This window comes from Pempheris klunzingeri, chromosome 19 (assembly GCF_042242105.1).
Source record: "Pempheris klunzingeri isolate RE-2024b chromosome 19, fPemKlu1.hap1, whole genome shotgun sequence".
NCBI classification, from domain to species: Eukaryota; Metazoa; Chordata; class Actinopteri; order Acropomatiformes; family Pempheridae; genus Pempheris; species Pempheris klunzingeri.
Window position 1 is genome coordinate 20,720,293 of NC_092030.1, and position 23,910 is coordinate 20,744,202.

Sequence of the window (23,910 nt, forward strand, 5' to 3'; positions counted from 1 at the left end):
TGTGTGTGTGTGTGTGTGTGTGTGTGTGTCTGTGTGTGTGTGCGCAAGTGTGTGTGTGTGTGTGTGTGAGTGTGTGTGTGTGTGTGTGTGTGTGCTTTGTCTGTATTTGCTCTGTTTGTGATGACATCATTGCTGGATCAGATTAAAATCACATCTGTTTATTCTGATAATGTGTGAAAAATATATTTCCAGATTAAATGTGTGTACATTTGAACTTTTTAGGATTTTTCCTTTTGTTCTTCAGCCAAAGACGAACAACATTCACACAATACGACACGTAAATAAGGACAATTTGAAAGACATCAGTTTGACTTTGAAATGTTTTCTTAGCAATAATATATATATATATATATATTTAAATTGTAAAAAGCAGGAAGTGTTTCCAGTGTGTTCTGCAGTTTTATTTCACATTTTGTCTAATGTCAGCACAACAGCCTCATTAATTTCAAAATAAAAGTCTATCGGGTCTCAGTTCTCATTGGTGGAATATATATAATAAATAAAAGTCAATCTACTCAACCACTCTACTTTGAGGTACTTGTCCAACATTATTTTGCAAATTCAGATAATGATAGCTAATAAATTCTGATGTATTATTATTAGGCATTAAACCACCAACATATGAAATAATTCAAATCTTTATATATTATATATATATTTATAATATTTATTATACTGAAACGGGTCATTCTGCATAATTAGTACTTTAACTTTTGGCAAACTAATGAAATAGTTTAATAATAAATGCAGAATGAAAACATTTACTGTTTTTATTAAAAGCTTTTGCTGATTTCTGGACATTCGTAGGACTTTATTTTTTTATCCCCAGAGTCTGTGATGACCTCTGACCTCTCTGAGGGGGGGGGGAGGGGGGGTCACATCACATCACATCACATGTTTGATGGAAAGAAAACTGAAATTATGTTTAAAATAAGGAGGCAGGAACATAAAAGCTCTTCTCCCTGCGATGGGAGAAGATTTATGGAGGCGTCACAAAGGCCAAGATGGCCGTGGGAGTGGAACATGTGCACAAAGGACCTGTCCCACCCCCACTTTAATGTGTGTGTGGGGGGGGGGGGTGCTGCTGGAGCTGTATTCACCATAAACACCCCAACACTAAAAGGAGCTCCGCCGCGGCAGAGTTGGACCCACAGACTTTAAAGGCAGAGTCTGCAACGTCAGAGAGATTCTTAAAGGTTTTGTATTTCCTGTTTTATTGTGGCGTTAAACTTCAGGCGCCCTTCACTTCCTGTCCTTGTCTGTTTCCTGTTTGAAGCTTGAAATAGACAATTTTAATAATGTTTTTATCCTGTCTGTCGGAAATAAAATGCCGTATGACCCCAAATCTTCTCCAGTTAAATGAAAATAAATCTGAAATTATTGTTTTTGGTCGTCCAAAGTCCCTTCATATCAGAAACTCTGATTATTTCTTGTTCCTGATCTTCAGAAGGACGTCCATGTTTTTTATCGCTGTATTCAGGCCTTCACTAGAAGATTACCGGTCAGTTTTAGAATGAATCTTAATATTTTATTGATCAACGAGGATCTGAGGCTGCAGAACTGGTGACGTCTTTTAAATCCCTTCTTAAAACTCATCTTTTATTAACCTCCCTGTTTTACTTTTACTAATTTGTCTCATTATTAACATTAGCATGTCTAATTCTTATTCTTTTTTCTTTTATTCTAATCTTTATTTTTCATTTTTATTCTTATCTGAAGGCTCTGATTTGATTCATCTCATGACGTGAACTGTTTTTTTTAACCACTAGAAGCACTTTGTGACTTAAGCGCTGCATAAATCAAGTTTATTATCATCATTATTATAAATTATTCTGCATTTAAAGGTAAAAATACAAGAGTTTGACTGACAGGAGGATTTTTTACCTTCACTTCCAGCACAGAACAAGTATAAAATATTATATAACTATTAAAAAAAAGTAGAAAATAAAGTAGAAAAACTTTTAATTTTCGCTTTTATCTGAATAAACTGGTCTCAGAGTGAGTTTTTTTGTCTCAGGTGTTTTTTTTTAAACAGGTAAATGACCTCAGTGAGGGGAGTGACGTCAGAGGGATGGGCAGCTCACGTGATCGTCTCGGAGGGGAAACCTGTGGTTTAATGTTACTGAGGAAGAGGAGGAGGAGGAGGAGGAAGAGACGGAAAAACAAGGTAAGCAGACCCGCAGACCGCGTCTCCGTCCCGCTAAATCCCTCTGCGGATCACCGGGGATCGATCCGGGATCGATCGGGATCCGTTTGCCGCGTGAAGTTTGATGTTTTTCTTCATGTGGAAAAGTGACGAAGCGAAGTCCAGCTCGGTGTTTCCGCCAGAGGAGGCGAAGGATCCGTGAGAGCGGCTCCTCATGGAGAAACACAGTCTATAGAACATATAAACAACATTATCATTATTATTATCATTATTATTATTCTAGTGTTTAAGGAGCAGGAGTCAGCCAAACAGGTTTGTTCTGACTACTAGTGACTAGTACTACTGGTCACTAGTACTGTTAGTCACTAGTACTGTTAGTCAGTAATACTACTAGTGACTATGCTATTATTACTATTATTAATATGTTAGTGTTCAGTCACAGCAGGATAGAAAGAGCTCATAGACAGTGGTTTACTGTAGTAAAAGTACAAATATATGAATGTGCAGTAGTGGAAGAAGTACTTACAGCCTTTTTACTGTAGTAAAAGTACAAATATATGAATGTGCAGTAGTGCAAGAAGTACTTAGAGCTTTCTTTTGTAGTAAAAGTACAAATATGTGAATGTGCAGCAGTGCAAGAAGTACTTAGAGCCTTTTTACTGTAGTAAAAGTACAAATATATGAATGTGCAGCAGTAGAGGAAGTACTTAGAGCCTTTTTACTGTAGTAAAAGTACAAATATATTAATGTGCAGCAGTGGAAGAAGTACTTAGAGCCTTTTACTGTAGTAAAAGTACAAATATATTAATGTGCAGCAGTGGAAGAAGTACTTACAGCCTTTTTACTGTAGTAAAAGTACAAATATATGAATTTGCAGTAGTGGAAGAAGTACTTAGAGCCTTTTACTGTAGTAAAAGTACAAATATATGAATGTGCAGTAGTGCAAGAAGTACTTAGAGCCTTTTATTGTACTAAAAGTACAAATATATGAATGTGCAGCAGTGCAAGAAGTACTTAGAGCCTTTATACTGTAGTAAAAGTACAAATATATGAATGTAGAATAGAGGAAGAAGCACTAACCACACTGCTGATACAGAATAGAATATTAGGTTGTATTATTCTGTGTTTAAATGTTGTGTTACATGCTTTGTGTACCACTGGGTAGATTATTAGTGTAGTACTGCATCGTATCATTTAAAAGACTGTGTTTTAATGCAAGAAACTGTATGTGGCAACTAAATGTAGTGCAGTAAAAAGGACAATATTTCTGGAGTAGAAGTGTAAAGTACCATGCAAAAAAAAATACTGCATTCCTTTTTGTTTAACCAGAAACAACCAGTTCATCACTCGCTTTAAACCCACCAGACTCCATTGGAAAAAACAGTGATTTTACCTCACAGAACCTGATAATTGCTTAACCACCACTGCCTCCATCGGGTAGTTTGCTTGTGTTATTTTGTGTTACCCAAATGTTGTGTTGGATTCAAACTAACTATTTAAAACCCCAAAGTCACACAATAACACAAACAGTCTAACTGATTGAGGCAGTGGAAGATCAGCAGCGCTTGTGTTCTGTAAGGTAAAATTACTGCTTTTGTCAATGGAGTCTGGTGGCTTTGAAGAGAGTGATAAAACAGCTGTTTCTGGTTGGATAAAAAGGATCTTAAAGGTCTATTCCTGTCGGGATCCTTTCTGTAATGTTGTCAAGAAAACACCAGAAGTCTCCTTTAAGGGCCAACGGGGTCAGTCAGAGCACGCTCGGACCTTCACACCTCTGTCTGTCTTCACAGGTGATTCCTCGGCACTCTGTATGTTCATACCAGGTTTGCACTCTGACCTGCAAGCCAATGTAAGTCGTGTTGAGTGACTGCGTGTGAAAGAGGTATTCAAGCACAGTTCATATTATTTTTTACCCTCTCGAGATCTTGTCTGCTTAAAGAAATTGGCCTCTAAGGCCTGATTGTGGTTGTCAAGAATGTGTTTTTGTGCTGTCTGCTGCAACTTCCGGTAAGTTGAGCATTCCTGGATACAATATATGAGCAGTTATTACAACAGCAGCACAAAAATGCATTCTTGACTCGGCTTGCATGGAGGATGGTGGGATAACATCTTCACTCATGAGGGCTTTTTCTCTGGTGAGCTCAGGAACCGGGGCTGAGATTTATTTGTTAGGTTTGTGGAGGGAAATGACTTTGCATGAATCAAGTTCTCAAAAGTCTGATTTAAATTTCTCATCTGTCTGGTTTCTCCTTTTTTTTATATTTCCTCTTCTCCAATGATTTGTACTGATGATAATGTGATGAGATGTTAAAGGGATAGTTTGGATTATTCTAAGTGGGTTTTATATGAGGTATTGTTACCTGTGTTACCTACAGTAGATGCCGGTTAGCGCGCCCCCCAGTTTGGAGAAGCAGGCGGGAGTCCCAGCACAGACACTGAGCTGTCTTAAGCCACCTAAAAAAAAATCACTATCTGTTTAAGTGTATGCTAAATATAGAATATTTTCACCGGTTTATATAGCAGACAGAGAACTGAGGCTCTTGCTTTTCGCTTGCTCCAAAGCCACCAGACTCCATTCACAAAAACAGTGATTTTACCTCAGAGAACACGGGAGCTCACTGTGCTATCGCTGCCTCAACAAGTGACCTGGCATTTTAGTTTGGATCAGGACTAATCGTTTAAAACACCAAAGTCACTCAATAGCACAAACAAACTAACCGATTAAGGCGGCTTCTGACCAGCAGCTCACGTTTTCTGCGAGGTAAAATGACTGTTTTTGTGACTGGAGTCTGGTGGCTTTGAAGTGAACGAAGAGAAAGACAGAGGACGGCTTCAATTTCAGCATCTGTGCCGGGACTCCTCTCCAAATTGGGGGGCGTGCTGACTGCCATCTACTGTATACACTGATACTAATACACTGTGTGTGTGTGTGTGTGTGTGTGTGTGTGTGTGTGTGTGTGTGTGCTTTCAGGGACCATCACCATCCTCATGTCCTATGGAGGAGGCTACCACGGACGCACTGAGCGTGTCCGCCAGGCGCCCCACTATGACCAGGTACCACAGGGCTCTTTGCCCCGAATAGACTCCTACGACCTGCAGCTGCTCACAGACCAACAGGCGGCTCACCTCGCTCGGAGCACCGACCCGCTCCCTCCTCCGCCGCTGCCGGACCAGCCTCCCGTGGGCCCCGAGTTCGACCCCAGCGGCAGCGAGGACAACGCCGACACAGACCTGGACCCCGACCCCGCCCTCGATATTAAACCAGTCCACCGCTTCATCCCGGACTCCTGGAAGAACTTCTTCAGGGGAAGCAACCGCAGCAGCAACAAGCCCTGGTCCATGTCTGGGTCCTCGTATAACAACAACAACAGCACCACTGAGGGGGTGCGCTGCTCGCCGCCACACTCCCCCTCCGTGCCCGGATCATACCGGGACCCTTATGGCGGCTCAGCCGGCAGCTGCAACTCACGCAAGGAGCTTCTGGAGCTACGGGACACCCATGAGTCCGTGTCAGGGCGCACCCACCCTTCGGGTCTGACCTACAGCGAGCGGGTGGAGGAGTACCATCAGCGCTACGCCTACATGAAGTCCTGGGCCGGGCTGCTGAGGATTCTGGGCTGCGTGGAGCTCCTGCTGGGGGCCGCGGTGTTCGCCTGCGTCTGCGCTTACATCCACAAAGACAACGAGTGGTTCAACATGTTTGGATACTCGTCTCCTGGAGGAGCTTATGGTGGAGGTCTGTACGGGTCCGGCATGGGCGGGTACTACTACACGGGCCCCAAGACCCCGTTTGTGCTGGTGGTGGCAGGGCTGGCCTGGCTGGTGACTGTCATAGTGTTGGTGCTGGGGATGACCATGTACTACCGCACCATCCTGCTGGACTCCTCCTGGTGGCCTCTGACGGAGTTCACCCTGAACCTGGCGCTGGCGGTGCTGTACATGGCAGCAGGTTGGTTTTCTGTTAGAGTGCAGAAGAACACGGAGGCTTGTGTGGTTTCGGTGCTTTAAAGGGTAAAATCACTGTTTTTGTCAATGGAGTTTGGTGGCTTATCAAAAACCATCTTACAGGTCTCAGTCTCTGTCTCAGTCTGATCCCATCTTGGTTTTTTGGAGCCAGAAGCTCAATCTGCAAAGACCCTTGTGTCCATTGATGTATTTTTTATATTTAAATCTTTTCTTAAGCTACAGACCATAAACTCAGTAGGTTTTCATTATGGAAAGATTCCATTATATTGCTCTATTCAAAGCCACCAGACTCCACTGACAAAAACACTAATTTTACCTCTCAGAACATAGGAGTTTGTGTGGTTTGGGTGCTTTAAAGAGTTAGTTTGGAGGCAGCTGTAGACCAGCAACTCCTGTCCTCTGCAAGGTAAAATTGCTGTTTTTGTCAATGGAGTTTGGTGCCTTGGAAGATAGTGATATAATCCAATAATGTAATAGGCAGTAAATAATGGTAAAACAGTGTGAATGAGAGCCACTGCTGGCTGGAGTAAGTCAGACCAGAACAATGTGACCGACTAAGCAGCACTAAAGGAAAGTGGGATCTAAAGCTGCCTCTGTTACAGCAGGTTTGCTCTCTGTGTTGTCAGGCATCATCTACGTCCGGGACACGACCCGCGGCGGGCTCTGCTCCTACCCGGTCTTCAACAACGGCATCAATGGGGCGTTCTGCAGAACGGAGGCCGGCCAGACCGCTGCCATCATCTTCCTGTTTGTCACCATGGTTGTTTATCTGATCGGAGCCATCGTGTGTCTCAAGCTGTGGAGACACGAAGCTGCACGCAGATACCGGGAGAGGTACGGCCAGGAGGTGAGACCTTTAGCGCTCTGCTTGTTGTCTTTTTACAGGGTTGGGTCTTTGAGGAATTCTTCAGAACCTTTAAAGGACCATTCCAACACTATCACGACTGAAAAAACTTGCTCCAAACATGTTTACATGCACACAGACTGCGACGCAGCTCCGAACCACATCATTTGCACACAAGGCTCTCAGCCGTGAAGGAGTGTGTGGGTGTGAATCCTACCTGTGTGCTGGAGGGCAAAAAGCTGCACACACACACACACAAACACACACAAAAAAAAGAAAATCTGGTTTATTTACAACAGTGAAACTGCTGCTCTGGAGTCCTGATTGTTTGCATTCTTGTTTCTGCTCTGTACGTCTCTTCAAGGACTTTAAACACTTTGGGAAATGTGCTCACTTTAGCTGTCATGGTGATGAGATCAGTCCCACTCTGTGCAGCCTGCATGGGAAATATGACGCTACAGACAGGAGCTGGTTAGCTTAGCTTAGCATTAAGAGTGGAAACGGGCAGAGAACGCTCACCTGGAACCAAATCCATCCAATACAGCCTCTTAATTTAGATTATCGTTTTGGCCATTTGATAGAAGAGAGACGGCTGTGGTTAATTAACCATGCGGTCATGTGACATGCCCGACACACTCTGGTTCCTGGTCAAAAACCACGTGATCCACCATAATGTTAACGAGAACTAACAAAATAATGAAAACTACATGAAAACTAGAAACATTTTCGTTAACTCTAATAAAAATAAGTAAGTAAAAGCGTATTGTAGCTTTACAAAACGAACTAAAACGATCTAAAGTCATAGAAAAATGTCGTTTTTCATCTTTTTATTACACAATACTTTTTCCCCAACAAAAATTAATAAAAATTCAACTAAAACTAAATCAGCAAACTCGCCTTAAAAACTGATGAAAACTAAAACTATAATAAATATAAAAACTATAATAACATAAATTAAACTTCTTAAACCACAAGATGTCTTTTTATTTTTACACTTTGGTTTTCTACAGATTAAAGACGTATAAAATGTCATTTAATGAGCTTTGAGGGTGCTGGTAGGAGTGTTGTTGGGCAGAACCAGGCTAGCTGTTCCCCCTTGTTTCCAGTCTTTGTGCTAAGCTAAGCTAAGCTAACCATCCCCTGGCTCCAGCTTCAAATTTGATGGACACACATGAGAGTTTTCATCTTACTCTCTGCGACAAAGCAAATATTATCATAGTAATATTTCCCAGAACATGACAACTACTCTTTTACTTGTAAATCATCATTATTATCATTATTTTTTCATTCACAGATGCATCCCTCCGACATGCGAGCACAGTCACTGGTGAGCATCCTGTAATGCTGCATTCAGGATATATGATTACAGACCCATATAGGGTTGCACGGAAGCTGCTTCTCTTCTGCATTTTATTCGGCAGCTTCTTTTGAACGATCCCAGTGACGTAGTTGTTTGTGTGTCGCTGTGTCTCTGCAGGTGGCTCCGGCTCCGGCTCTGGCTCCTGTAGCCAAAGCTCCCGAACAGGTCCAAGGCTCCTCGGTGGTTCCCATCCACGCCGCTCCAAAAGCTGTTCCACCAAAGGTTTTGCAGGGAACCATACCATCAGGACACATTCCTAAACCTGTTATCCTACCTGACTACATTGCGTAAGTGTTGCTCAAAAATGTCGTATAGTCAGCTGTGCATGCTGGGATAAGTAGATAATTGTTATTTTGATATCAATAAACCCACTGATTTATGTCATAAAGAGAGAATATTCAAATGTCTTGTTTGACTCTGGTATTTTTAAATGTGGATCCCAATATTTACATATTTTGGGTTTGAAATATCTGCACACACACCAGACTCCATTCACAAAAACAGGGATTTTAGCGCACAGAAAAACAAGAGTTGCCAGTCAAACGCTGCCTCGATCAGTGAGTTTGTTTGTCTTTTATTGTGTGATTTTGGTGTTTTAAAGGGTTAGTTCAGATCCAACACAATGTTTGTGTAACACAGACAAACTAACTGATCAAGGCAGCAGTAGACCAGCAACCACCGTGTTTCTGGAGGTAAAATTACTGTTTTTGTCAATGGAGTCTGGTGTGTTTGAGGAGAGCGATGTAACGTAATTTTTCTGTCGTATTGTGAGGGTGAACTGCCTGATTACACGCTGCAGGACACAAGCACACTGCACTCATGTGCTGACGGTCATATGTGTTACCACGGTTACCAAGTGATTTGCATGAATATTTTCATTGCTTACTGTAAGATCACTTCCTGGTCTGGTTGCTTTCAGACTACAAATGTTTGTCTATCTTGTCCCAACGAGTTTTTACTCTCGCGATGTTAACGAAGCGCCATCGTCTCCCTCCGTCCTGCAGTAAGTACCCAACGATCCGGTCGGACGAGGAGCGGGACCAGTACCGAGCGGTGTTCAATGACCAGTATGCCGAGTACAAAGAGATCCACTCAGAGGTGCAGCAAACCCTCAAGAAGTTTGAAGAGATGGACGCCATGATGCGCAGTCTGCCCCAGAACCCCACCAGCCACACGGTGACCGCTCACACACGCCTCAAATCACTCCTCAGTCATGTTGTTTCCTGTCGCTTTGACAAACACACCAAACTCAATATATAATTTTTATATTTTAAAGGTTTTATTAAGGAACACCGGAGATAAACGCTGGTTATTAATGATTTTTAAGCCTTTTTGGCTGAACTACAGTTCGGCAGGACTCCGATAACCGATTCTGGCGGTTTGAGCAGCTTACGTTGATTGTATGTTATGTTCACTGTTCCCTCGCAGTGAAAGAGTCTGAGACATGGACGCATGGAAAACTATTAAAAGGTCAACATGATGCTCCACTAGAGGGGACTGTTGCATTAAATTTCAATTCATAAAGTTTATCCAAGGGATTTGGTTAATTTCGTAAACCCAAAATCAGTTTCCAGACTGACGTGGTTCGTCACTGCAGCGCTGCCAGATTTATCGATCTGCGTGTCTGAATTACAGCTGCAGTTTAATCTCATTTGCCTTATTGTGCATTTATTGTTTCTGAAGTCACCCAGTTTTTTAGCCTTTTGTTTTCACGTTTGCCTGCTATTATTTAAAGGCTCAATCCCACCGGTTTTACACAGAAATCTCATGTGAAATAATCAAAAATGGTTCAACTCTGGCAGGAAGTAGTGTGTTTGTGTAGGACACCGTGATTTATATCAAAGTTAAGTTAAAAAGAACTCAAGTGGGGAAAAAACGGATTGTTTGAGTCAGTTTTTATGCAAAAATGCCAAAAAATAAGCCTCTCAAATGTGAAGATGTTCTGCTTTTATCACAGAAATCTCTACATGTTTGGGATAATGTCACTTTTAGTTTTGATTATTTATAATCTGCATTTCATCCACCAAACCTTTAGTGGACCACAGCAGACAAAACGTTTTCACTACCTAAATCTGATTCGGTGCGTCAGCAGTAAAACCTGCTGCACGCTGTATGGGAGCGCTGAGGAGGCATTGTGGGTAATGATTACACGTCTTTTGTTGTTAGAACTGTGGCTCATTTCCCCGTCTTCTAGCTTCCTCTGGTTGCACTTCCTGTTCCCGCTGAACTTCCCCTCCGCCCTCGAATTCCTTCCCTGCTCCACCCAGAAGGCTGATTTTACAGCATCACTGCACCTTGTTTTCATTGTTAAAAGGTTTGTTCTGACACTGAAATGTGTTTAATACAGTTTCTCTCTCTCTTATCTTTCTGCAGGAGGTTGATCGCATCAACCGAATCCTCCAAGAATTCCAGAGGAAGAAAAATGTGAGCCCATTGTCTCGTCGATGTTTTATTTAGACTGTTTATAGCTTTTTTTCCTGCTGCCCTCCTACAGATTCAAGTTTCAGTATTGATCCACTCATTGTGTCAGCATGAGAGAATTAAAGGGCAAGTCTAGAGTTATTTATATTTATATTTATAGATATTTAGATTTATAGCAGCCGTCTCACTAACTTCTGGCTCTCCAAGCCTGTTGGTTTGCACTGAACTATTCTAAGTGTGTGACAGCATCATGGAAAGGATCCCTACAGAGAGAGACCTGGAAGATCCTTTTGGTTTAACCACAAACAGCCGTTATATCGCTCTCTGCACACACACCAGACTACATTCACAAAAACAGCGATTTTACCTCACAGAACACAGGAGTTGCTGGTCAAACACTGCCTCTATCAGTTAGTTAGTTTGTGATATTATGTGACTTTTTCTTGTTTTAAGGGCTTAAATCAGATCCAACACAATGTTTTTGCAACACATAATAACACAAGCAAACTAATTGATCAAAGCAGCGGTGGACCAGCAACTACCGTGTTCCTGCAGATAAAATTACTGTTTTTGTGAATGTAGTCTGGTGTGTGTGCAGAGAGCGACATAACTACTGTTTGTGGTTAAACCAAAAGGATCTTCCAGGTCTCTCTCTGTAGGGATCCTTTCCATGATGCTGTCACACACTTAGAATAACACTCTGAGCCTGTCAGTGGATCAAACAAGCACTTTTAATGGTTGTACATAGGTCAGCTGAGGGGATCTACTGGATCAGTCAAATATTTTAGCACCTGCCAGTCATTTAGAAACCAAACTATGTAAAATGGGGCCCAGTTTAAACACAGGGGGGGGGTTATCCTGTAAGCATAATAGTTGTCTGAACTGTAGGTGAGGCAGCCTAATCATTCGAGTCTCTGCTCTCCTGCTCCAGGACCCAACTTTCCTCGAGAAGAAGGAGCGCTGCGAGTACCTGAAGAGCAAACTGTCGCACATCAAACAGAAGATCCACGAATATGATAAAGTCATGGAGTGGAACGACGGGTTCAGCTAAACCTCCGAGAAACGCCACTGACCACAACCGCAGCACTGAGAGCGACAGCTAAGCAGCAGCAGCTGCTGGTGGTGGTGGACATGACATTTTATCTGGAAAGTAGGACTGAGTCAAAGCCACAGGAGCATGTCTGTCTGTCTGTCTGTCTGTCTGTCTGTCTGTCTGTCTGTCTGTCACGGCTGTCTGAGAGCAGATGTTTGTCAGCGGTTTTGTGCGTCAGTCTGCATTTATTAAAGCCCACAAGAATGTTTTATACTTTAAAGGAATAATCCTACGTTCCCAAATCATAACTGTAATAACCATTAATCCAACCAGTCGGAGAGCCGATGGCGACCTCACTGGCTAATTCCACCGTCCGGTCAGATTGCTGATACTGTTAACTTGAGCTAAAGTGAACAACGCAGGAGAAATATCTACGATAAGCACAATTAAAACAGACAAGAAATAAGACATGCTGCCTGTTTGAAGCATGAAAAATCAACTAAAACTGACCAAATCAGTCAAAGTCAACTACTCAGCCGGGCTAAACGCTCCTGAAGAGCCACTGGTGGGACACGAAGCCGGCTGGACAAAACCAGGCTGCAGCTGTAACCCGGTGGAATTTCAAACAGATTAGTTTATCTTAGCTTAGCTTAGCACAAAAACTGGACGCAGAGGGGAAACAGCTAGCCTGGCTCTGTCTGAGGAAAACAAAGTCGGCCTTCAAACACCCCTAAAGTTCAATAATTTAGATATTGTGTTATGTTCTAGTGTTAAAACGCACAATTAGCCTCATTATGGGGATTATGTGCTCTTAATTAGTGAGCGTTAGCGGTGCACAAAGCTGTTTCCAGTCTTTATGCTAAGCTAAGCTAAGCTAGCTGCCTCTTGGCTTTAGCTTCTGTGACGACCGCCGTTTTGAAGCCTCAAGTTTGGCTTCATGGGAGCCGCCATCTTGGTTTCAAGGTTTCATCGGGAAAATGTTCACTGAGCTCATTTTCTCATTGACTTCCATTCATTCTGGCTTCTGTTTGCAGCCAGCAAAGCAGAGTGTGTAGACCTGGAAGCTACATCCACTTCTTTAGACAGATATGTTTCCCAAAATACCCAGTAATTCCTCTTTATTAAATGGTCTGAATATGCAAAGAGCCGGACGTGGATTTTTGTTTTTGTGACACTGTGACGACGATTGTAGCCTCTGAATTTCACACACGACACTCGGGAGACAAAAGAGGTAAAAATAAAAGATGCTGCATTTTTTTCTGTCAGTAGATTTTTTACAACTTTTCAGTCTGAGACAGACGAAAACCCACTGCTGGTGTGGAGTGACTTTTTGTTTTAATTGCACGCTGCGTCCTATTTCAGAGTTTTAAATGTTTATTTTGTAACACTTCGTTCTACCATTTCACAGATTAAAGATTTCAAACTTTAGTGTCTCTTTTAAGTATCCAAAGTGCCTACTTTTATCTTCTTTACACCACTGGACCTTTTTGTCTTATGTTATCGAGTGAAATTGTAAATATGTTGGTGTAAATGTTCATATTCTCTCATAATTTAAGTGATCACTTGGTGCTTTCTGCCCCCCAGAATACAGTTCTGCTCATGCACCGAGTCTGTGCTCTGACTTTTCTTCATTATTTCTGTATTATTAAGAATTCTTACCAGGGTGCTGTGTAAAATTCAGCAGAATAAATTTAAGACAAAAAAAAAAAAAAGGCTTTTTTACAATTTTTCTCTGATTGTTTGTGTCACTTTTCGTGCAAAAATGCAAAATATTTATTCAATTCAGTCTTTAAAATGTGAAAATTAGCTTTTTTCTTCGTCTTATATGATAAAAAAACTGTATATTTTAGTTTTTTATAGTTTTTATGGGACATTTTATAGACCAAATCATTAATGGATTAATTTGGATAATAGTCGTCTGAGTAATTGGTAATAAAAATAATCATTAGATGCAAAGTATTGAGGTAATTTAATTGCAATTTTTAAGTTATCGGCTCGCCAGGCCACAAAAAGAACATAAACACAGATAAAAATTAAAAATTCAATTATTTATACACATATACATGTCTCACCCAGGAAAAAATATATTGATATATATAATAAGTGTAGCAGTGTTGGATATTACTTTGTTTTCCAGGAGTTATTTGCATTATTTTTAGTTTATAGTCAATGAATTCATATCGTTTTAGTGTCTTTGTGTCTCCAGGCTGATTATTATGATTATTATCATAGTTATTTGCTTCATGTGCCTCTCTGCCAACAGAAAGTGAGCAGGCTGTGGCCCCTGGTCACAGGACTTCCGGTAATGTGACACCTGTGAGGGAGGCGGGGCCCAGGTGACGCAGGGCGCAGCACCCCTAGGTGTGGTCTGACTGTGTTTATGAGCAGCTGCAGTTTCAGTTGAGACATTTCAGGTGGAGCAGAGATAACAGCGACAGGTGAGTGTGTCCACTTCACCGTGTGGTGTTCGCACCAGACTCCTGTTTGATTTTAAGGGTTTTTAACGCTTAATAACTCGTTACCTGTAACTGCAGCAGAGACAGGTGTGTTGTTGGATACGGATTTAAATCTCTTTAACAGCGTCTCCGCAGAGGTGGTGAAACAACTGAGAAACTGCTTGAAAAGTGCGAGAAATATTTCCAGTTTTTAGTCCTAATGACGAGAATTTAGACTAAAGATGTTTCATTTTCACATTTGCCAGATCTCGTGTTAAAAATAGCCGTTTTAAATTACACAGTACGTTATGACGGTTGTTGTCCGATTTCTTAATCAAGCTGAAATGACTAATCGATTTGGTGATAGACAGCTAAATATTCGGCTACGTTGTTATATAATGGATTCTTTGTTTAAGTAATTCTTGGAGCACAAATGAGAAAAAATCCCAGTTAGACCTTCTTAATTGAAAAATAAGGTAGCTGTTCCTTCTTCTTCTAACAATAATAATGATGATATGATGATAATAACAATAATGATAATAAAGTTTATTTACACAGCGCGTCCCTAAACAAAGTTACAGTGTTTTACCTGGTAAACTCACCTGTTGTTGTCATAATAAACTCTTTAAGGTGAGTGTTGATTGGACAAACCCACCTTGGCATTGTTCACCAGTTTCTGATATTCCCTAGACAAAGTAATCAGCAGATTGATAAATAAAGAGGCTAATCTTTAGCTGCAGCTCTATTTCACACATGTTTTATTAAATAAATCCGTCCTAATGATGGAAATCTTCCTGCAGGTCCTTTTCACAGCGTCCAGTGGATCCAGCAGTCATGTCGTCCAGACCCAACGGGAGTCCACCTCCCTACGAGTCCGACAACGGATAGTGAGTCTCTTTCCATGAATACACAGTAAACTAACAGTAACACCTTCCTGCTCCTGATTTATTTAGATTTATATGCTTCAAACATTCACAGAGCTCAAGCTAACAACAGACTGTAAATGAATATGGAAGTTAAAAAAAGGCCACAATGGTTTGACTTTTGTTTAAATGGTGTGAAATTTTTATTCTGAAAATCATCTACATGATTTTTCCAGGAGGACATTTTACATTTATATTTTTATATTATATTTATTTAGATTTAGAGGAAAAAATAGTTTTGCATGTTCTATATATTCTTTTGAATTTCAAAAAATATTTTTAATCTGATAGGGCGGACATCTTGATTATTTCCTTTTTGTAAATCTAATTTTCTTTACTTAACGTTTTAGTTCAACGCTTTTGTGGTTTACAGTTAACGGTTGAATTTTCTGTCTGTAACTAACCCAAAAAATATAAACCTTAAAATAAATTATTTGAATAATTCAAACCTCATGAATACAGACACAAAGTGAAATATTTCAGTGTTATAAATTCAGAGGTGTTTTAACCTAAAACACCTAAAGTGAAGATACGTAAAGTAATTATAGGCGTCAATGTTGTACAGTTAATTTATCACTTTGCTCACATTGCAGAAATATTTCCACTCTTTCAAAACACTTTTGCTATGTATAGTTATGGTTATTAACGTGTCAAGAAACACTTTGTTCATGTGTCTGAATTTAGACATGTTTTGAATCAGCACAGCCATTTTGAAGCCTCGAGTTTGGCTTTACGGGCGTCGCCATCTTGGTTTTTTGGAGCCCTTGAGCCCCGGCCCTCCTTCCTGGTGTATTTTCCTCTAAATGGGATCATCATTTACTAAATGAATGTCCTGCTGTGCTGAAGAAGACTGTAAACTAGAGACTGAGAGCAGAAACTCATCAGGAAAATGTTCACTGAGCTGATAGAAGCTTCAGTCAGACCTCTGTTTGGAGCCAGTCTATGTCCAAAGAGTTGACCTTTCTTTGTTGATGTTTTCTCGTTCATCTCTCCGCAGTAATGTCCCTCCCCAGCCGGCCTACTCCTACTACCCGGATGACGAGTTCCAGCATTTCTACCGCTGGACGTCTCCGCCGGGGATCCTCAAGATCATGTCCATCATCGTCATCGTGATGTGCGTGGCCATATTTGCTTGCGTTGCCTCCACGCTGGCATGGGACTCCCAGGGAGCCCTGGGCGGCTTTGGGGGCTTGGGAGGAGGCTACGGGGCAGGAGGCTACGGGGGCACCTACGGCGGCGGCGGCGGGTTTGGCTCCTTTGGTGGCGGCGGGTTTGGAGCCGGGAACGGCTACGGCTACGGCGGACTCGGAGGGAACTACAATGACCCGCGAAAGGGCAAAGGGTTTATCATCGCCATGGCGGCCATCACCTTCATCGCGGTCCTGGCCATCTTCATCATCGTCGTGTCTCACCAGAGCCTATCGGAGAGCAGGAGGTTCTACCTGGCGGTGGTGATCACCTGCGCCATCCTAGCGCTGCTGATGCTGATAGCCTCCATAGTCTACCTGGTAGCCGTGAACCCCATGGCTCAGTCGTCCGGGTCCGTCTACGGCAACCAGATCGCTGGTCTGTGCGCCCAGTACCAACAACCGCAAACCGCCGGAGTCTTCGTCAACCAGTACCTGTACCACTACTGCGTCGTGGAGCCACAAGAGGTGAACACACACCTCCGCTGTCCTGCACCTTTTTAAGGTACGCGACAACGTTTCTAACCTCGTGGTTCGTCTCTCGTTTCAGGCCATCGCCGTCGTGTTCGGCTTCCTGGTCACCATCGCGCTCATCATCATGCTCGTCTTCGCCCTGAAGACTCGCCAGAAGATCCGAAACTACGGCAAGAGCAACATTTTGTGGAAGAAGGTGAAGGTTGTGAGCGACATGGAGCCACCGCAGGACGTGGAGGCGTGGGTGAGTGACGAATTGGAAAAGTGCAGAAATAGTTAAAAAATTTACTGTTTTGACCTATTTTATGTTATTTCCAAACGCATATTTCCAGGTTTTGGGCTGTTTGTCGGACTAAACAAGACATTTGCATTTCAATTTTTCATAGTTTTCCACAATTTTGTGACATTTCACAGACTAAACTAAACACCAGATCACAAAGGAAACGCAAACATGTTGAAGGCGAGAGCGAAAAACCGAGCAAACACAAATATGAGTTTAAAAAAAAATCATGGGATCTTTAAAATAAATGAGAATTGAATGTTTATATTTTCACTGATGTGTGCTTAAAGCAGAGTTATGATTTATCTAAGTGAAGTTGCTGGTTTACCTGCTGAAGATAATTCAAGGTGATGCAGAAACGATTGTTGATTTAAAGTCTGGTCTCACTTTGTGGAGATGAACCCTCATGGCTGATCCTGAGAAGCTCGTCTCTTGGTAAAAGTGTGTGTGTGTGTGTGTGTGACGAAGTGGTGGGACCAGTTTGGTGGCAGGTCGGCGGGGGAGGGGAAGTGTGGAGCAGTGAGCTGCTTCCTCCTGGTGCGCTCAGTTTCAAGGTGCGGCGTGAACACAGGTGACAGTTTCTATCTGGAGCTGACAGGAAGAATTCCTGCTGTCGTTTATGTACGAGCACTCCAAACCCAGTATTTACATTTCACGATGAATCATGCTTTCTGAAGCTATTTTCAGAGATAACAAACCAGAGTGAGTAGCGATGAGTAGGTGAGTCATTTTGTTAATAGCTGGAAGTCATGATGACATTCAGCACAGCAAAGTCCTTGCAGTTGAGTTCACTGCAGAGCGCTGAAGAGGAAGAACAGGTCGGACCGGTGCTCTCAGCCATGAAACCCACCAGTTTGCAGACACAAAACACCACAGGAGCAACATGATACTGGGAACCAGAGGCGATTATTCCCCTGTAGCTTGTGGGAACCCGTCTGGAAGTGCTGAGGCTGCGTGACTGTGGCGTCCTGCAGCGCACACAGGTTGTTTTGGAGGTGCGCAGCAGGGTGTAGCTCAGTTATGTCACATATTTGCTGTGGACGAGTCCGTGCAGGTTTATCATACCATAGTTGGTACAGATCCAATGTGCTTTGTTTGAGGGAGCCGCCCATCAAAAGGTCGGCTGTACAGTTTTAACTGCACAATATTGCAATCGCTTGATTTTGGTGCAGCTAGTTTTTATGTAAGGATCATATTTTTCTTCACAAAGCGGCAGCTAACAATTACTTTTATTAAAGGATAACTCCAGTAGTCGGACTAAAAGAGCTTGTTTGATCCACTGACAGGCTCAGATTGTTATTCTAAGTGTGTGACAGCATTATGGAAAGGATCCCTACAGAGAGAGACCTGGAAGATCCTTTTGGTTTAACCACAATCAGCCGTTATATCGCTCTCTGCAAACACACCAGACTACATTCATAAAAACAGGGATTTTAGATCACAGAACACAGGAGTTGCTGGTCTACCACTGTCTTGATCAGTTAGTTAATTTGTGTTATTGTGTGACTTTGGTGTTTTTAAAGAGTTAGTTAAAGTCCAAACTAGAATGTTAAAACACCAAAGTTACAGCAACTAGACCAGCAACTCCAGTGTTCTGTGAGGTAAAATTACTGTTTTTGTCAATGGAGTCTGGTGGCTTTGAAGAGAGCAATGAACTGAACAGCTGAACCAACTCCAAGACTTTCATTATGAACCCAAAATATGTAGAAATAGGGCTCATCTTTAAAAATAATCTAGTTATCTTTTTAACTATTAATCATTCAGTCTATAAAATGGTGAATTAGTGAAAAACGCATGTTACAACATCCCATAATCCACAGAGAAGGTTTCAAATGTTTGGTTTTGTCTGACTAACCTGTTTTTACTATGATGTCTGACAAAACAAACATAAAATCGTCTCATTTGAGGAGCTGAAACTAACAAATATTTGGTCATTTTGGTTAAAAACCTATTTAAACAAGCTAATTGATTAATTGTTGCAGCTCTAATAAGTTTTAAAGCTGTCAGACACGTGTGTGTTTTAATGTCTGTTGCCAATGTGTGTGTTATTTCTTTCCCCTCACAGGTGAACAACGTGTCTGTTCCCCCCGACGCCGTCCCGATGTCGGAGTACCCCGACAAGCTGAGAGGCTCCAGGAGTCACCTGGACGATGAGAGCACCAACTACGACAAACCTCCCTACAACTACACCCCACAGTGAGTCCACTCTGTGTCCCGCTAGCATTAATATACACTAACAACACAATAAAAACTAGATGTGAAAACACTGAAATAAAAATAAAAAGAGAACTAACTGAATCTGAATCATTTGAATTAGAGTTTCAAAGGGTTAAGAAGCATTTTAAGAATATTATATACATGCTGTAGAGAAATAATCTGTGTAGGATGGAGGCAGGGCGGGGCTACGATACGTTACTGCTGCTCACTGAAACTTATGAATCATATCAGTGAAATACTTTTGTGCTGATTAGGGAACATAGTATGCATGATGGGAAACAGGAAGTCATTGTTGACCTGTTAACTCATGTAACATAATAAGATTATGACATAAAAACAGCTCTATTTTGCTTTATTTTTTATTTATTAATCTCTTCTGTGTAGTTAATCTAACAATACAAATCCTGTGACTGTTCCTCGTCCCACAGGCCTCCAGTTGAAGAGGACCTGCCTTTGCGTAACGGGGCTCCTTACATCTCTAACTCGGAGGCCGCCAGCTCGACTGGAAGGCCCAAAAAGAGACGGGCCGGCCGGCCTCGCCGCACCGACGGACAGGACTACGACACTGATTATAACTCCTCTGGAGACGAGCTGGACGACGACGACTTTCACAGGTAGGAAGAAGAAGGTGGAAGAAGTCCTAAAGTAAAAGTAGCAACAGTGTGGAAAAATACCCCATTACAAGGAAAAGGAACTCTTTGTTTAACCAGAATCAGCCGTTACATCGCTTGGTTCAGTGCCACCAGACTCCATTGAGAAAAACCAGTAATTTTCCCTCCTAGAACAAGAGAGTTGTTAGTCATGTTGCTGTGACTTTGATGTTTTTAGACATTAGTCTGTATCTAAATTAACCTCTTAAAAACACACAAGTCACACAATAACACAAACAAAGTGACCAGTCAATGCAGCAGTAGTCCAGCAACTCCTGTGCTCTGCAAAGTAAAATTACTGTTTTTGTGAATGGAGTCTGGTGTGTGTGCAGAGAGCGATATAACGGCTGTTTGTGGTTAAACCAAAAGGATCTTCCAGGTCTCTCTCTGTAGGGATCCTTTCCATGATGCTGTCACACACTTAGAATAACACTCTGAGCCTGTCAGTGGCTAAAACAAGCAGTTTTAGGGGATCTACTGTGATCAGGTGAATATTGCCGTTGTAGAAAGAATTTGCAGCATTTTAATATATAAACTGTCATTATTATTATTAGTGCAAACTCAAGCAATCACATTAGTGTAGTGGAGTAAAAAGTTCCTTAAAGTACCTCTAAATAGTTCTTAAATACGGTGCTTGAGCTTTGTCTGTCCATTTTTCTCCACTCGCTTCAGTGAATTCCCTCGGATTGCAAACGAGCAGCAGCGCAACGACTACAAGCGCGAATTCGACCGCGACCACCAGGAGTACAAAGACCTGCAGGCCGAGCTGGACGCCATCAATAAGAATCTGTCAGAGGTGGACAGAGCGCTGGACGATCTGCAGGAGGGCAGCCCACAGTACCTGGTGAGAGCTTACCGGCAAAATCTGTTGATATTTATTCAGTCACTGCTTTATATTGGTTCATATGACAGGAACCACTTGAACTACAGTCCAGTGTCTCTGGATGGATACTAGCAATTAACCAGAAATGTAGTTTGCTTTAAAACTCATAGCATTAAAGCTGCTTTAAAGGGATAGTTTGGATTATTTGAAGTGGGTTTTATATGAGGTATTTGTCCCTACAGTAGGTGGAGGTCAGCATGCGTCTGGAGCCTCCTAATAAAATCAACATTACTTTAAATGTATGCCATATTTGGGTTGTTTTCACTGCTTTACATAGCCATCAATCAGCCTTTCCCTCTTTCTCTGAAATCTTTTCAAAGCCACCAGACTCCATTGACAAAAATGGCAATTTTAGCTGAAAGAACTCAGGAGTTGGTAGAGTACTTTTGCCGTAATTCTGTAGTTTGCTTGTGTTCTTGTGTGACTTTGGTGTTTTAAATAGATAGTTCAGATCCAAACTAATATGTTAGTTGATTGATCAAGTGCAGCGGTAGCACAACAAACCCCTGTGTTCTGTAAGGTAAAAATGGCTGTTTTTTTCAATAGAGTCTGGTTGCTTTTAAAGCGAGTGAAGGCGAAGGGAGAAAGGCAATGTAAAATGTATTAAAATACTTTGATTATAGCGCACACTTAAACTAATATTGATCAGTCAGTTGAAGCAGCTATTTGTTAATGAGTTGCAGCTTGTTCTGCTGCCTCCGAGTGGCCACGACGTACAAAACAAAGCACGCGTTTCCATGAGATATATTTATTAAATGTACAATTTTGCTGAGCTGAATTTTTAAATTGTTCATTATCAGGATGCTATGGACGAGTACAACAGGATAAAGAACCTTAAAAAGGTATGTGGGGTTGTTTTTATTGATCTACAGCGATTTTAAAAACTTCACAAGACGTCTGGTCATCTTTAAAACCTTACAAGCTGTTGATCGTGTAGCTTGTATTGATTATGTCTTATTTTGTGTTTGCCACAGTCTCCAGATTATCAGATGAAGAAGCGCAGGTGTAAATACCTGAAGTCCAAACTGAACCACATCAAGAAGATTGTCGCCGACTTCGACCGCAGGGCCTGAACCACTCCGAGGGATTTACGCCTGTCCGAGACGTGACAGGAGGGACTAAATCTGAAAGAAGACGGAGCTACGCTGACGTACATCGAACAGAGAAGTTACCACAAGTCAAACGTTGCAGAGGTTGTTTGTACTTTGGAGGCACAGAAAACAAAATACGCCGTCTTTGTGCCATGCCGTTGTTCTGTATTATGAGTATCACCTGCCGTAGATGCTGTTAGATGTATTTATTTTGCTCAATGTGATCTCAGATGGCCCCGTAGAGGGGAGAAACCACTAGACTGTGGAGTGAATACAGATTTATGGATGATTCCAGTTCATTTTTAATGGCTCTTGCTGCAGTAACTCGACACTAGAGGCTCATTTTCACTCTTTTAATTCCCATTTGTAAGTAATTGTCATTTGTATCTGTAATCTGCCTGTAAATATGTGGGAAACACTGATGTTTTTAATGTTTTAGCAGATTCACATGTGCGTGTTATGGTGTGTGTGTTTTGTTTTTTTTGTTTTTTTATGGACGGTAGAACAAACAGACACTTTCAAATGATTATGCAAGTTTAATGCATAGTGATGTACTTTTACAATGATTTATGATAAGTTTTTACTGAAATAAATTCATTTATTAAACTACTCTCTTGATGTTCTGACACAGTAAGCACAGTTGTGGCTCATAATTGCTTTTCACCGACACATTTTGGACTCCTTGAGAGAGAGAAAAGCGAGCGTGCCAACAACCCCAGCACTCAGCCTCTCGTCAGGCAAAGCCACAAAGTGGAATAACGATTATAGCAGCTTTCAAAAGCAGTTCGATGGCATCATTTGTAGAAAAAATTAATGAAAAGTGAAGTGTGCTGCGGTCTTACACAGTGTCATTTTTGAAAGTACCACTAGGAGGCGCTGATGTCGGAACTTTTCAGATTCTGCACAGTGACTTTAAAGCTGCATTAATGTTTTTTTTTAATACAACGATGGATCAAATGCCCACAGCTAATGTGAAAGGTGACTTAACCAGACTATCAACTATGCTGTTCCCTTATTTGTACGAGGCTAGTCGTATCTGCGGGGTCGTCCGTGATTTTAATTTCCAAAATAAAGGTTTCGCCAAACACAGAGATCACCTGATGATATTAGTCCAGTGCAAATCTGCATCTCTGTGATTTGGGGTTGTCTTTGTTTTTTTTCTGCTTCATTCCTTGTTGATAATTATCGAAGGTTTTGACAGCATTTTGGGACTCATCTCGCCACACAGCATGATATGGATGTTATTTAGCGCCTTGACATCACATCTGAGGGATAATGTCAGTAAATTCGAGTAAAATACCCGTTCAAATGCGTACAGAAAACACAAATGTGAGGGTTTTTTTCTAAATCACATAAGGTCACCTGGTAATACAAGTCTCATGCGAACAGGGATTTAGTCTATCCTGCTTTTTAGTCTATTTTAGCTTATTGTTTTGGTTCTTAACCAGCTAATTCCACTCTTATCAACCCTGTTTTCCTGTAAAAAAAAAAAAAACGCTTGGATGAACCTACTATACTGTACATGTCCAGCATTAAACTGAAGAAAGACACGATTAACAACTAGCTGGTGAACAAAGCGCAGCATTAAGCAGCTAAAGAGCCAGATAATTTTCTCAGGGTTTGGTGAAGACCAAAACTGAGATAAAAAAGGAGGGTAAAATTTGAATTTCCATGTGTGATATTACTCTAAATGAATTCTAATGTTGCACAGGGTCTTCGTGAAGTCTGAACAGGTTAAATGTTTGAGAAAAGACCTTCATAACATGACTGTTTTCAGGTTGCTCTGCTGCCCCCAAGTGGCCAAAAAAAATCCTGATGCAGCTTCAAGGAAGTGTTGTACATTAAAAACTGCACACTGGAGCGACACAGACAGTGACGATACACAAGCACGCTTAGGCAGAGGAAGGTAACCTGCAGTTTGTTTGTTAAATTGATAGGGATGATTGGTTTTTCCTGCATATCCTCTTTGGTTTCCTTCACTGAACTTCACTGCACTAACG

The 23,910-nt window shown here is 41.6% G+C and overlaps 1 protein-coding gene across 1 annotated transcript; it reads left to right on the forward strand.

Moving 5' to 3' along the window:
* Window positions 1–2,094: 2,094 nt before the first annotated feature.
* Window positions 2,095–22,544, forward strand: marveld2a (MARVEL domain containing 2a). The gene is made up of 19 exons (XM_070851067.1): window positions 2,095–2,167; window positions 3,937–4,028; window positions 5,118–6,095; window positions 6,739–6,959; window positions 8,251–8,283; window positions 8,434–8,603; window positions 9,321–9,492; window positions 10,690–10,740; window positions 11,669–11,783; window positions 14,034–14,086; window positions 14,159–14,208; window positions 15,006–15,092; window positions 16,126–16,783; window positions 16,866–17,033; window positions 19,135–19,265; window positions 19,715–19,900; window positions 20,609–20,780; window positions 21,620–21,661; window positions 21,794–22,544. Exons 3-19 carry the CDS (start codon window positions 5,135–5,137, stop codon window positions 21,890–21,892), a joined length of 3,369 nt encoding a protein of 1,122 aa, XP_070707168.1. The 5' UTR covers window positions 2,095–2,167; window positions 3,937–4,028; window positions 5,118–5,134; the 3' UTR covers window positions 21,893–22,544.
* Window positions 22,545–23,910: the final 1,366 nt, after the last annotated feature.

Excerpts from the sequence above, each read along its gene's own strand:
- marveld2a (XM_070851067.1), top strand. The coding sequence starts at position 5,135 with ATGTCCTATGGAGGAGGCTACCACGGACGCACTGAGCGTGTCCGCCAG. Across the intron at positions 9,493-10,689 it reads AGAACCCCACCAGCCACACG|GAGGTTGATCGCATCAACCG; the intron begins GTGACCGCTCAC and ends ATCTTTCTGCAG. Across the intron at positions 19,901-20,608 it reads GACGACGACGACTTTCACAG|TGAATTCCCTCGGATTGCAA; the intron begins GTAGGAAGAAGA and ends CACTCGCTTCAG.